Genomic DNA, 14,025 nt, shown 5'->3' with positions numbered 1-14,025 from the left:
TATTCAGTCTAGAGTCCGCCTTGTATTCAGAAGAACAAGAGCTTGATAATAATTGTTTATTTTGTTAGGAAAAAATATCCACATAACTTAAGATGAGTAATATCCAGATTTAAATATAATATTGGTGTAACAAAGAAAACATTAAGCAATGGACTTACCTGCTAATACTAGTTGGAAAACTAAATGTTAGTTTAACAATCAACAGCTATACATTGGGACAATTTTAACAAGTACTTCTAGTTAAGTTCAGATTTACGAATGTTACAAATAATGTTATGAATAATTGATTATATATAACAATTTATATAATGTTTATATTAATTTACTAATTTATATTAAATTGAGTTATATTTATACTGTTAATTTATATTCATTTAAATAATATTAATATTATTATATATGTATTAGTTCCTATTAGTTTTAAATGTATTTATATAATGTTTTGATATTAAAATAATTATTTTCTTTAGATAACATTTTGTTAATTTTTTTTATTTTTTTATCAGTTACTGTTAAAGTATGGGTATCATAATATTATTAAAGCACTTGTCTTTTCTCTCACTGTGACATTCCTAAATGGAATTAGTTAAAGATAACTAATAATATTAATAAAACTTAATCTTAATAATAAAACGTAAAGATATCAAGAATCAAACCAAAGTCAACTAATAATCGAAGTTCACAAATTTATACACTATTTCGGCAAGTTGCGAGAGTCTGAAGGCCGGTACTTGTTTGGATGGTTGTGGTTTGCTATTGGCCAATCTCATGTGAGTGACAGGTTGCCCCGCCCTCACGGCAGTAAACACATCATCAGAGAAGAGAAGAGATGAGCTGCAAGAGGGAGGGGAAGCTATTTTCATTAAAGATTTTAAAGCCACATTAATTTAAAAAAATTATGTGCACGGATAAATCTTTTATAACAAATACTGCAATATTCTATGAACAAATCAAGAATTGTACATTTTGATTTCATGGTGACTTTAAATAGATTGTCCTGACCAGTGTCTAACATTTTCTCAACTGATTTGTACAATGTCTCTGTTTTTGCTCCAGCCTCTAAGAGAGACTGTATCGAGCGGTTTGGCAAGAGGACGATCGAGCGGATCAACCATGATGACGATATCATCTGCACAACAGAGTACTCGCGGATTGTCCCTTTGGAGAATGGAGAGGTACGGACACAGACAAACTGTGTCTCAACACTGCAGATGCACTTGTATACTTTTAGTACTTTTATAGACACTTTAGATATCATTGTGAAGTCGGATTTTTGCCCTTGTTAAATCACTCTCACACACGTTCAGATTGTGGTGTCTCTGGTGAACGGACGACCGGGCGCCATGAACTTCTCCTACTCTCCTGTTCTGAGGGAGTTCACCAAAGCCACCAACATCCGCCTGCGCTTCCTCCGCACCAACACACTGCTGGGTCACCTGATGGGCAAAGCCCTGAGAGACCCCACAGTCACACGAAGAGTAAGAATGACCCCTCTTCATTGTTTTGAATAGACAAAAATTACAAACAAAGCTCCATTACAAAACCATAAATTATTCCAACTATATATTTTCTGCATTTATTCTTCAGTATTACTACAGTATTAAAGACATCAGTATTGGAGGAAGATGCGTGTGTAATGGCCACGCTGAGGCCTGTAATGCTCAAGACCCCAATGACCCGTACAAGTAAGTGACCTTTAAGAATATTTTAATTTGCTTTATTTATAGGATTTAAAAGTCACAAGTCAGATTTAAATCATCATATTAGAATGATTTCTGAAGGATCATGTGACACTGAAGACTGGAATAATGATGCTGAAAATTCAACTTTGATCACAGGAATAAATTAACATACATATATAAATATATGAAAATAGAAAATATTTATTTTAAATTGTATTAGTATTTCATAATATTTGATCAAATAAATGCAGCCTTGGTGAGCATAAGAGACTTATTTCAAAAACATAAAAAAAAATCTCCAAAAATTTGTATTTTGTCCTGTTTTTGCCAACTCTATTGAAGATGTGTTTTCCTGCCTTATCCATCAATTGTAATGATATCATCAATAGGCAAATGTTGTTGAAAATGTTTCACTGATTTGTCCATACGCCTTCACATGAGCTGGGGGCTAATTATTTCTGTAAATGTGTACGTTAATCATACTTGTTCATAATCTGCTCTTTCCTGTGCCTAGAGGGGGTTAAAATTACCTTTAGTTTCCACCTGCACTGCAGACCACTAGCACAGGCACATACATGCTGCCCTGACGCTTTGCTCTGAGGAGTCTTCACTTGCCTGATTCTAAGCTTTCTGCACATATTTTCACCTCAGAATATTATTTATCCTCAGGCACAATGTTTTAGACCTTTTATGTAATCAAGAGTTTTAGAAAACAGCTGCACTCATAACACAAAACAACCAACGCTGGATCTGCTTTTTTGTTTAGGATATTCGCATCAGGGTTTTTAGCTAGAAAGCTCATAGTCAGAGCAGCTCGTCGCGTGTCTCAGGACAGTGAGTGATGGTGGCTGGGGAGGGACATTCTTGAGTGCTGAGGCCCTGCAGGCGTCTGGATTTACTAGCTTGTCAGAAGATCACTCTGTTCTTAGCCTCCCTACTAATTGACCAATGCCTTGAAAGGATCAGTTCAGCATTGGCTCACTTATGGGTTTCATTCACTCAGGTCATTGTAGAAGTTTGTGTTGAATGTATCCAGTGGCTTCATTTGTTTTGCTACTTTAATCAAGTTCCAAAATGACGTCGGAAGTTCAAAAGTAATGAAAACATTTAAGCGAAATTCCTTTAAAAAAGATGTGGTCCTTTAGTGTAGAAGACCGTTGGACATAAAGCAGATCATGCTGTTTGACCGACAACGGTTTGTGTAATATTTCAGGAATCTTGAGAGATTTGTCCTGGCTCTTTGTATGTCGCAATCGAGACGTATCCGCCGGTCATAGTTTTTGTCCCTGCTGATAAATAGTCTATTACTCTACTCACTCATTCCACAGATTCCTGCAGCGTTCAGTGCAAGCAAACATGAATATGAACCACCTGGAAGGTGTCATATATATCAGTTTGAAAAAAATATATATCCTGTGTGGGGATTATCAAAACCCAGAGGGTTAATACAGATCATAGCAACAAGAAACATATGCTAACATTGCGTTTGGAGAGGAGGGAGTGTTTCCATAACCTTCATCGATCTCTGTTAAATCTGCTGTTCTTTTTGATTTCCTCTTTATAGGATTTTTTTTGTGTGTGTTACTGATATTGTAGAGATCTTCTGATATACATGCCATATATGGATGTAGGAGACCAGATGTTTTCCTCTGAGTCTGTCACACCTGTATATTTCAATTTGAACCACTAATTTTTTTTATCCAAAAACTGCAGCATTTGTGAGCATAAGAGAATCTTACCGAACCCAAACTTTTTAATGATAGTGTGTGTATATATATGCAGAAATAGTATGAATATTATTATAGAATACTATTCTGAATGAATGAATGCTGACTGAATGAATACAGACAGTTAGTGAAGGGTGGAGGGCTTTGATTGACAGAGCTATATGAGGATAACCCAGAGAATGAGTCAGACGCTGAAGGTCACAGGTCAATCGCTAAAGCGTGCTCCATCTATAAGCTTCCCAGATCCACCTGTTTGCCCCACAGGTACCAGGAGTTAAACAGATGTCAGTGTGCAGTTGATTCATGGGGGAATTTGGGTAGAAAGGTAACTTCTTCCATGCTGTAAGCTGAACCCGAAGCGTTAGAGGTTCAGGCATGTGTATTAAAGTCTTAGAGGAGATCTAGAGGGCAGCTGAGGGTTAATAGACTCTGGATGGGGTTGGTTAGTATGGTTGGCTGTAGCTCATTTGAAGTAAGGCTCTGGAACAATTGCTCCCACTGTGGGTGGATGCTAATGAAGGATTAAACTGCTGCTCAAGCTGAACCATCCAAACAGATTCAGGGAAAGTGTGCGTCCATCCATATGTGTGCACTTGGTAGTACTCAGATGAGTGGAAGTCTGCTTGTTGTATGTGTTTATGTGGCAGACTGCATGGAATTAGCCACAATCCCCATCAATAGTCATGCAGCATCCCATTTCATTTTGGGATTCAATTTTTGTCAGGTTTAATACTGATTATTAATCACGAGTCAAACCCCTCTATACGTAACCATTGGTCTTGCACATCCGCCATGTTTGTAGTTTTTTTTACACATTTAATTCATTATTGTAGTTCTAATGGAAGCCTTGTTCACTTCGCAATGGGTTGTGGGCAATATTAGCCGTTAAAGTGCGCACAGATCTGCACTTCGTATTCTAACCGGAAAAAGTAGACCAATCGTGTTTCTTTGGAATACTCATTTCAACATACTATGATTTGGGACACACTAATTCTTATTTCAAATACTATTTAACACGGATATTATGCAAATTGGGACGCAGCATCACTTCCTGTTTATTATTGCTAAAAACAAACATTGTAGAAACTATATTGCAGGAGTGAGCTAAGATTCACTTGATTGACCATGTTAGAAGTTTTTTATAAATGTGTGAATTTTGATGGATGTTACAGTACATTTAAGGCGTGTTCACACTAAGAGGAATGTTTGGTGTGAAAATTCGGTGTGATAAAACTTTTAATTTGATTGAACGAATGTTAATGAGTCTGTTCAGACTGACACGAATATTCGCGGACCGTCAATGTGATGTTTTTTTTTACTGAAGTGTTCTAATCTGTTTTCCATCACACGGCAAAGAAAACTGGCCAACCAATAAGATTTGTGCTTTTGGTCACATGCCCAGAGCCGCTGTTCTCTCGTAATCCACGACTTGGTGGTGCTCACAAACTATTTTGAGGAAGAATCCAGAGCCGGCTCTCTGTACTCTTGCATTTGGTGTTGTTTGATAAACGCCATAGCGGATTAAAAAAAGTCTGTATGGCTTTTGAAATCATGTAAATACTGTTTTACCTCCTTTTTGCAGTGCTTTCATATGAATTTATACGATTGTTTTTAAAATATGGCATATGTGAAGTGTGTAGCAGTTCCTTACTGTCCGCTGTGTAACTTTATAATGATACGTGTGTAAATGCAGCCACCCGTGAGCAAACCTCTGAGTCTCAGTTAATTCGATCAGCTTTTCAGATGTCGTAGGAAAATTAAGCAAGCGTGAAGAACTTAACCATTTCAGACTCTCAGGTTTTAAAGGCTCTCTCGCTTTCCCTCTATCTCCCTAATTCACTCTTTTCATAGAAGCAGGAAGGTCAGTGAGAAGTTTAGACACTTGAATTAAAACACTGTAAGCTCTTGTCTGGCTCATTTGATGCCCATAGGCATGAAGTGCTTTAGTATTTGCATATACTGGCCCCTCGAGATTGAGACAGAAAGAGGACAAGAGTGATGAGACTAACCTTCAAACATGGCAGTGAGAATTTACTTAAAAAATCATTATATATACAGTCGTTATATAAATAATATATAGTATGTAAAATGATTCAGTGTTTATTACTCATAATACGTTTTTATTGCAAAGTACCTAAAGGACAAGTAAAGTGCCTAATGAAATCAGTTTTTCATGAAAAAGCATGTGCATGATAGAACGATGGATGGTTTTAAGGGATAACCTGTTTTATGTCTTTTATGTCTGTGTACCCCAGGCTTCTGTGTGACTGCCAGCACAACACTTGCGGCCCGTCATGTGATCGCTGTTGCCCCGGCTTCAACCAGTTTCCATGGAAACCAGCCACCACTTACAGTGCCAATGAATGTGAACGTGAGTTCTCCACTCTGCGTCCAGCCAGCCCACAAAACAAAGATTTAGTACCTGCTGGCGCCTCCTTGACACATTGTTCACAAAACATGATTTCTCTCTTTTGGGAGATTTTTTTCTTCTTTCCTTTCTTAATGGCAGAACAGCATTTCCTTTATTCGTTCCAACAGTGCTCTTCTTAATGTATGAATGGACATGACATCTAAAAGTACAAGTGTGACTTTTTCAGAAAGTTCCTAAACTTAATATCTTCACTTCATTTCTGTCTGGTTTTGTGGTCTGTTTTTCTTTCTTCATTCAGTCAATTACACAACCCTAGTGAAGTATATTTATTTTATGCTAAGTATACTACAAATACATTTACATATTTATGTACTATAACGTTTTAGGTTCCAGTAAAGATGAAGAGGATCCCAAATCAAAATAAAAGTTATATTTATTAAACTAAATCCACTCCAGCACAAACAAAAGCAAGAATCAACAAAACAGAGTGTGTTGCACAAACAATACCAGACCACTGAATGAACCAAAATGAGGGACTCAAATACACAGTGATAATGAACAGAATACAAACAGGTGTGATCGTTAAATCAGTAATCATGGTGACAAACTAGTGGCGGGAAAATGAGAACAAAGGAAACAGGAAACCATAAGCAAACGGAAAGTACATTTACACGACAAGGATGTGCTAAAAACAGAAAAGATTTTTCTTCGTACAAATGACAACGTTATCAAAACGATCTCCGTTCACACGGATCTGTGAAAACGACTAATAACATTGTATTATTTATGCCAGAAAAGTAGTTGGCGATGTCACTTTGTAAAGAAAGACCACGCACCTGTGCACATATGCATTCTTTTACTACAGTATTACTTTGTCTTCTGGGTAAAAATGGCCATCTGATACCTCTATAAATGTGAATACATTTATTAGCCTTTCAGATCTAGAATTTGGCTTTGTTGTGCGAGGATTTTTAAAGGTTCACTTTAGAATCAGCGTAGTCCCTGCTTTAGTAAGACATCAGAGACAGTGTGAATAAGAGCGGCTGGCAGTCTATGTGAACAGCCCCAGCCTTCTGTGAGCTCATACAGACGCTAATCCAGTCTGACTGCTCTCACACACTGTAAAAATAGTCCCACAGTGCTTTTAAGAGGATCTCAGTCTCACTCTTTGGGTGTCTATCTGTGTATTGGGAGCCGTTTCAGTCTGGAAAACATTTCCACTGAGTATGTTGTTGGATATCCGCTGTTTCTCACCTAATCTAATCTCTGAGTTCCCAAATATTTAACTGTCCCTTTGTGTGTAGAGAGACCTCGGTGAGGTTTATAGCACATCTGTGAGCAGAGCTGGCTTGAGTTAAGCCAGAGAGACTGTCCCATCTGACAGAACTGTTTCATCTCACGCCGGGTCACCATGTCCTCACCCTGCCGTCAGTGGACTGGACCCTTAACAAAACACAGCCATTCCACACCGCACGTCCTGTCAAAGACTCCACTGTGGGACAGGAAAAACACACATTCTGTAGTTTTGAGAGCTATTTAATGCCTGCTGGTGCATATTTAAAACTGTTCCTGACAGTGTGAGGTTTTTCTAGTCACAGCTGATTCAAGTGTTAACAATTGTCAAGTCGAGTGTTGTTAGTGATGCAATTCTTAGCTGCAACCACAAATTCTGAACCCACTGGGCTGAAACAGGAATCTGATCTGGAATTTCGTGTCAGATCGAAAGATTTCCCCACGATTTTGCATCTGGGTCATGTTGGTAAAGTTGGTTGAACAGGTAAAATATACATACAATTGAATAAACACTTCATAGCCTTCACTGCATGAATTATAAATTGATTATATATTAATCCTTATTAAAGATACAAATGTTAATCAGTTAAGAGCAGTGAGTGATTTTCTCTGTCTTTTGTTCTTTGATTAACATTAATGTCTAATAGGCTGCTGTCACTTTAGGACCTGACGCTCATCATGTGGATCTGACACACATTCTTTTTTTCTCATAACTTTTTATGTTCATTTAAGACTCATTGTGTGTTTTTGTCCTTTCAAGTGCGAAAAAGAACTTTGCAGCTTTTTGTGCGCCTATATCGGGTGTTTGTTTACAGAGAGCTGCTTTACAGACACCGCACCAGTACAGATTTAAGTTTTTTTTTACTTTTTTTTATATCTTATCGCGCTTGAATGGTTTAATAGCACTTGAATGAATGATAGAAAAAAATGGATGCTGTGTTAATTGCGTTAAATATTTTAATGCGTTAAAATGAAGGAAATTTTTTTTAGCAAAATAAATGCATTATTTTTTTACAGCCCTAGTATCCAATATGATTCCATTATTTGAATTATGTCACATTTTCTGTAGAATACTTTGTAATTTAATTTTATTGTAAAAAAAGGAGTCAATTTATTTGACCACAATATGTTAAGGTCTGTAGGTTTTTCTTTGAGCATCTCATGTCATGACACATCATACAAACACACATAAACAATTGCAATCTTTGTTAGTATTGTGAAATCATTACTAGATTTTGTCATATTCTACAATCTAAAGATTCCCTGACAGTTTTTTCCTAATTTTCTCCTTGCTAACTTCACTGCTAGCTAATGGCTGTTGTCTTTTCTCTTTCTTTTCCCCTCTCTGCTGTCATTCATCTTTGGACAGTCTGAACTCTTCAGGTGGACACTGATGTGTTTGTCTCTGTATATCCTTCCCTGCTTGTGTATTGTTCACTCTGCACTGGCAGATGAGTTATTAATCTGTGTGTTTCATCTTCAGGCTGACTATAAGTGGGTTGTGTGTGTGTTTTCAGCATGTAACTGCCACAGACACTCATCAGAGTGCTACTATGATCCAAAAATCGACCAGCAGAGAGCCAGTCTCAGCATGCAAGGAGAATACAGGGGCGGTGGAGTGTGTATCGAATGCCAGGTGGGCTCAGGTGTACAAACACACAATTATAACGCAAAAGCAGTACAGCGGCATTGGCTGTGGCTCAAAACCTACCTATACATTTATGGCATTTATGGGCAACATAGGTGCATATAACATTTGTGGGCATCAAATACATGCTCACTGGGTTTGGAACATTTTTGCAAGTACATCCTATGATTTTTATTCTCTCACAGCACCACACAACAGGCATGAACTGTGAGCACTGCATTCCTGGCTACTACAGATCACCTGACCATCCACTGGAGTCCCCAGTCGCCTGTTCAAGTGAGTCTACAATCATACACAGTGTTATTTTAGAATTATTTATATAATATTTATTTATATCCTTAAATAACTTTTATTTTCATTTTTTAATTTTTAATTTTAAGTGATTTTAACTTAAACTGTGATAACAGCACTGGTCATACATGCATTTAAATGAAAATGAAACTAGATATAGTTAAAGCATGTTCTTTTCTTTTGCTGTTTTTTTTCTGATACTCACATGTGGTTTTGCAGAGTGTCAGTGTGAGTCTGAGTTTACTGACGGCACATGTGAGGACCTGACCGGACGCTGCTACTGTAAACCCAACTACACTGGCGAGAACTGTGACGCATGTGCTGAGGGATACGAACGCTTCCCTGACTGCTACCGTAAGCCTGTGTGTGTGTGTGTCTTTGAAGCTTTCATGAAGGTTTTAGGAATTCTATTTCAGCTGAATTCATCCAGTGCGGCTAATCTCTAAACAATTATCAAACAATTGTGTTTTCTCGTGTTTATTCTCGTCAGAGGTTTACATCAGTGGAGAGGCCAGACCTGCAGGGGAAATCATCAGTAAGACACTGATTTGATTCAATTTGACTCGAATTTGATTTGATGGAACTCTTATTCACTGATTTTGTTCACCCGTTTTATTGAATTCTTGTGTTTGCAGACTGTGAGTGCAGTGCTGCAGGCACAGAAGGGAACTCCTGTAGGACAGACCCTCGCACCAATACATGTGTGTGTAAACCTCAATTCACTGGAGAGCACTGCGACACCTGTGCTTATGGACACTTCGGCCTCAACTGCCAACGTAAGGACACACACACTCTGCCCCCTTTAATATGTTAATGCCGCTGCCTTGTGGTGACATCACATTATTATAAGTATTTAAAAAAAATAAAGTTAAATAAACAGGTGCATATGAGGTATAGTTCATTAACAAACATTATAGACAGCTGAATAGTTCATGTCAATTGAAATGTTTAATATATTGAAGTATATGAATCTAACTATATGTGAATGTACTTTAAATGATTAAATTAAAGCATTTATTAAATGCTATTTATGAGTCTTACAAGTTAATCACAGTGATATTTTAATGTAAGTATATTACTTGTCATTTCTCTGTGTATCTGTGTGTACCGGTATGTCCATTGCTAAGTCCCAGATCAAATCAGCTGTCCCGTTCTGCCCATTTTTGTCTTTTTTGTCTCTGTAAGCTGCAGCAGCAGATGACATCTGAGCAAACACATGCAGATTGTCGCACCAATGTTGTCTGTCTGCTAAACCGCTGTTGTTCTTGTGCATAGTTGGAGTGTTTGCGAGCACAATATACCACCCAAAGACAAAGGCAATGCAAACATGCCCACATTCTCGCTTCCTTCCCCCCCAGGCTGTCAGTGTTCAGGCCAGGGTTGCCTGGATGGGTCCTGTGACGCAGTAACGGGCCAGTGTGTTTGTCGGAGCGGGTTTCAGGGGTATTCATGCGAGCAGTGTGCGCCCGGCTACTTCAACTACCCACTGTGCCAATGTGAGTCTTGCCACATTGCAACTCACTAATCTCACTGAACTCCAAAATTCCCCATGAGTATTGCCAAACCATGAACTTCACAATGCAGCCACAAAGAAACTGTTTCCTGTGCATTCTTTTACTGCTTAGAAGTCTGTTTAAGATCAATTTAAATGTTTACCCTATTTACTTGCTTAACACACATTCTTGGTCTTATTGTGCATGATTCGTCAGTGCACATTTTAAAATGTAAAATAACTTTCTCCACCTTTACTTTTTGGCTGATACTTCTAATTTGATTGACTGAGTGCTGAAATAACATTACAAAAGCAATGGGAATTTTGTACATTCACAGACTGTGAGTTTGTTTGTCTGTGTATTAGTGGTGGAGATTTTTTAGTGACTCTTTCTGCAGTTTAAATCATTATTCCAGTAGGTGGTGATGAGCGACTGTCTTTATGAATCTGTCATTTGAATCTTTCACTCAACCAATTCATTCGACAAACTGATTCATTCTGAAACTAAACAAGTGACTGTCTTGATAAGGGAGTCATTGAATCATTCACTCAACCAGACTGATTTGTTCAAAAACTTTGATTCACTTAGGAACGAAACAAGTGTGTCTTTATGAATAACTGAATCTTTTACTCAACTGATTTGTTTAAAATCACTGAACCATTCAGGCAAAATTGTGTCTACAATGTAAGTTATTCACTCTAGACTATTAACTCAGTTGTAACTCACACAAACTCACACTCAGTTCTTGCTACATTCTTGTATAGAATGCCTACTCATGATCCAGTCAATTCAATTTAAGTCACTTTTCACTCTCATGTCACATTACAGAAGTAAAATGGGTTGCCAATTCATTTCATGTTGACTTTGATACTATTAACATTCAAGTTTTAATTTCTCTCTCTGTCTGTCTGTCTGTCTGTCTGTCTGTCTGTCTGTCTGTCTGTCTGTCTGTCTGTCTGTCTGTCTGTCTGTCTGTAGATTGTGGTTGCAGTCTTGTGGGCTCTATGCCCGAGATGTGTGACGTGGCCGGTCAGTGTTTGTGCCGGCCGGAGTTCACTGGTCCTCGCTGTGAGCAGTGTCGCTCAGGGTTCCACTCGTATCCAAACTGCCAGGGTGAGACACACACAGTGAATATCCATAAAGAAAGTCTCAGTCTGATTTACGCAAATACACTGTCCATCTCTATTATCTCTTTTTATCCTGTTTCCCAGATTGCACTTGTGACCCTCACACATCTTTGGACTCCAGCTGTAGTGTGTCTGGTCAGTGTAACTGCAGACCCAACTACAGTGGCCCCAAATGTGACCAGTGTGCACCCGGATACTACTCTTATCCCAGCTGCACACGTAAGTCACATGACTCTTATCACGGTGGAAACATTACCAAGAGAAGGATTGTCTGCTGTAACAGGTGATTTTCTCTGTTTCAGCATGTCGTTGTTCAGTGGAGGGCTCTCGCTTCAGTTCATGTGATCCAGTGTCTGGTCAGTGTGTGTGTCTGCCAAACATTGAGGGTCAGAGGTGTGATAGCTGCATGCCTGGGTCATATGGCTTCCCCCTCTGCCAAGGTGATCTTGCATAGACGTTTGCTCAAACAAAATCCTCTTTATAAATTACTTTACAGTAGTTCTGATGGTTATCTTTCTCTTTTTATGCTGTAGTTGGGACGTGTAACCCAGCAGGCTCTGTTCATAATGATATCCTGCCCACTGTGGTGAGCTTTATTGATCTTTTTCTATAATAAGTGTAGCTACATTCAGAATGGAGTACTATGATACTGCATATATGTATACTGTATGATATTTTAAATATCATGTATGTAATAAAATAGTATGTGAAGTATGCAGCAATATTTCAGTAGTAGTATGGCACATTGTGTGTTGTCACAACGTGTGGTGTTTCATTCGTGGGGTTTTTTAAAAAAAAAGAAAGAAATTCATACTTTATTCTGCTAGGATGCATTAAATTGTTAAAAATGTATAATGTTAAGACGATTTTTAAATAAGATCTTTTTAAAATAAATGCTGTTCTTTTAAACTTTCTATTCATCAAATAATCCTGGAAAAATGTATCACCGTTTTCACAAAAATGTCAAGCAGCACAACTGTTTTCAACATTAATAATAAGCGAATTGAGCAGCAAATCAGCATTTTAGAATGATTTCTCAAGTATCATTTGACACTGAATACTGATGCTGAAAATTCAGCTTTGACATAACAGGTATAAATTACATTTGTAAATATATTCAAATAGAAAACAGTTATTATAAATTGTAATAATATTTATGTTTTTTTTTTTTTTATAAAAAATCATAGATTTTACATGGTTACTTTTTAATTAATGCTGTAATTAAGGATCTTGGACAGTCTTTTTCAAACATTTATTCTTAGTCCTGACTCTCAGTGCTTGTTTTTTTTTTATACCTCAGGGCTCCTGCGAGTGTCGGCCGAATGTAGAAGGGGTGGCGTGCGATCGCTGTAAGCCTCTCTTCTGGAATCTTTCTCCCAATACAGACTATGGATGCTCAAGTAAGAGAAAAGTTTGGACACACAGCACAAATTGGGGATTCATGTAAACAAATGACTGCCATTTTGTTAACTTTGGTGACCAATCAGACTCTGGTGATAGTGTATTATTTGAATCTGTAGCTTGTTAGTTAAACTGTATATACAATAATATAGATTATATATTTCTGCTAATATATATTCTGATTGATTTTGCAGCCTGTGACTGTAATACAGTAGGAACGATGAGCGAGGTTGCAGAGTGCACTCAGGTATGGAAATATTTCCAAAATAGCTCCATCATAAAAATGCAATTCCAAGAGAAAAGTTGGCAAACCTCCATCTGTGTGTGTATCAGAGCACCGGCCAGTGTTATTGTAAACCCAATGTGTGCAGTGGCACATGTAGCGGGTGCAAGGATGGGTACTTCAACCTTCAGAAGAACAACTACTTTGGGTGCCAAGGTACACAATCAATTCCAAGCAGATGTTATCAATATTTCAATGAAGAGATGGGTTAAACTCTCGTCCCTGTGTGCATGCAGGCTGCCAGTGTGACATTGGAGGCTCCGTTAGGCAGGCATGTGATGAGAGACACGGGCGGTGTCAATGCAGACCCAATGTGGAGGGACCCAAATGCAACCAGTAAGTGAAAAGCACACACAGATTTAGCTGTGTGCACTAATCACTTTTATGTGTGGCCGGATGTCATCACTCTGTTGTGCGTGTTTAGGCCACGGCCGGATCATTACTTCCCAGACCTGCACCATATGAAGTTTGAGGTGGAGGACGGAACCACAATGGATGGACGTCCGGTGAGATTTGGTTACAATCCTCTGGAGTTTGAAAGCTTCAGCTGGAGGGGGTACGCCCAGATGTCCCTCATACAGGTGAGACACACACACACACACACACACACTCACACACACACACACACACACACACTTACGAGACACTTTTGTACCTTGAAATCATGTTTTTTATTATCAATGGTAAATATAAATTTAATTTAATTTGT

The 14,025-nt window shown here is 38.1% G+C and overlaps 1 protein-coding gene across 2 annotated transcripts in view; it reads left to right on the top strand.

Moving 5' to 3' along the window:
• lama5 (laminin, alpha 5) overlaps positions 1–14,025 on the top strand; it is an 80,781-nt gene that overhangs the window by 32,971 nt on the left and 33,785 nt on the right. For both annotated transcript variants that reach the window (XM_056250026.1, XM_056250025.1), the window contains exons 4-22: positions 1,057–1,175; positions 1,308–1,478; positions 1,588–1,685; positions 5,665–5,780; positions 8,591–8,709; positions 8,907–8,997; positions 9,232–9,366; positions 9,503–9,547; positions 9,648–9,788; positions 10,371–10,508; positions 11,484–11,618; positions 11,717–11,851; positions 11,935–12,072; positions 12,166–12,218; positions 12,933–13,032; positions 13,228–13,280; positions 13,367–13,472; positions 13,553–13,652; positions 13,741–13,897. In XM_056250026.1, coding sequence (XP_056106001.1) covers positions 1,057–1,175; positions 1,308–1,478; positions 1,588–1,685; positions 5,665–5,780; positions 8,591–8,709; positions 8,907–8,997; positions 9,232–9,366; positions 9,503–9,547; positions 9,648–9,788; positions 10,371–10,508; positions 11,484–11,618; positions 11,717–11,851; positions 11,935–12,072; positions 12,166–12,218; positions 12,933–13,032; positions 13,228–13,280; positions 13,367–13,472; positions 13,553–13,652; positions 13,741–13,897 — 2,150 coding nt within the window. The remainder of the gene's footprint in view (positions 1–1,056; positions 1,176–1,307; positions 1,479–1,587; positions 1,686–5,664; positions 5,781–8,590; positions 8,710–8,906; positions 8,998–9,231; positions 9,367–9,502; positions 9,548–9,647; positions 9,789–10,370; positions 10,509–11,483; positions 11,619–11,716; positions 11,852–11,934; positions 12,073–12,165; positions 12,219–12,932; positions 13,033–13,227; positions 13,281–13,366; positions 13,473–13,552; positions 13,653–13,740; positions 13,898–14,025) is intronic.

Source organism: Rhinichthys klamathensis, unplaced genomic scaffold, assembly GCF_029890125.1.
Source record: "Rhinichthys klamathensis goyatoka isolate OS25496 unplaced genomic scaffold, OSU_Roscu_1.1 h1tg000066l_1, whole genome shotgun sequence".
In the NCBI taxonomy this organism is placed as follows: Eukaryota; Metazoa; Chordata; class Actinopteri; order Cypriniformes; family Leuciscidae; genus Rhinichthys; species Rhinichthys klamathensis.
The sequence above is the reverse complement of the archived record's forward strand: the minus strand, read 5'-3'. Positions and strand labels throughout refer to the sequence as shown.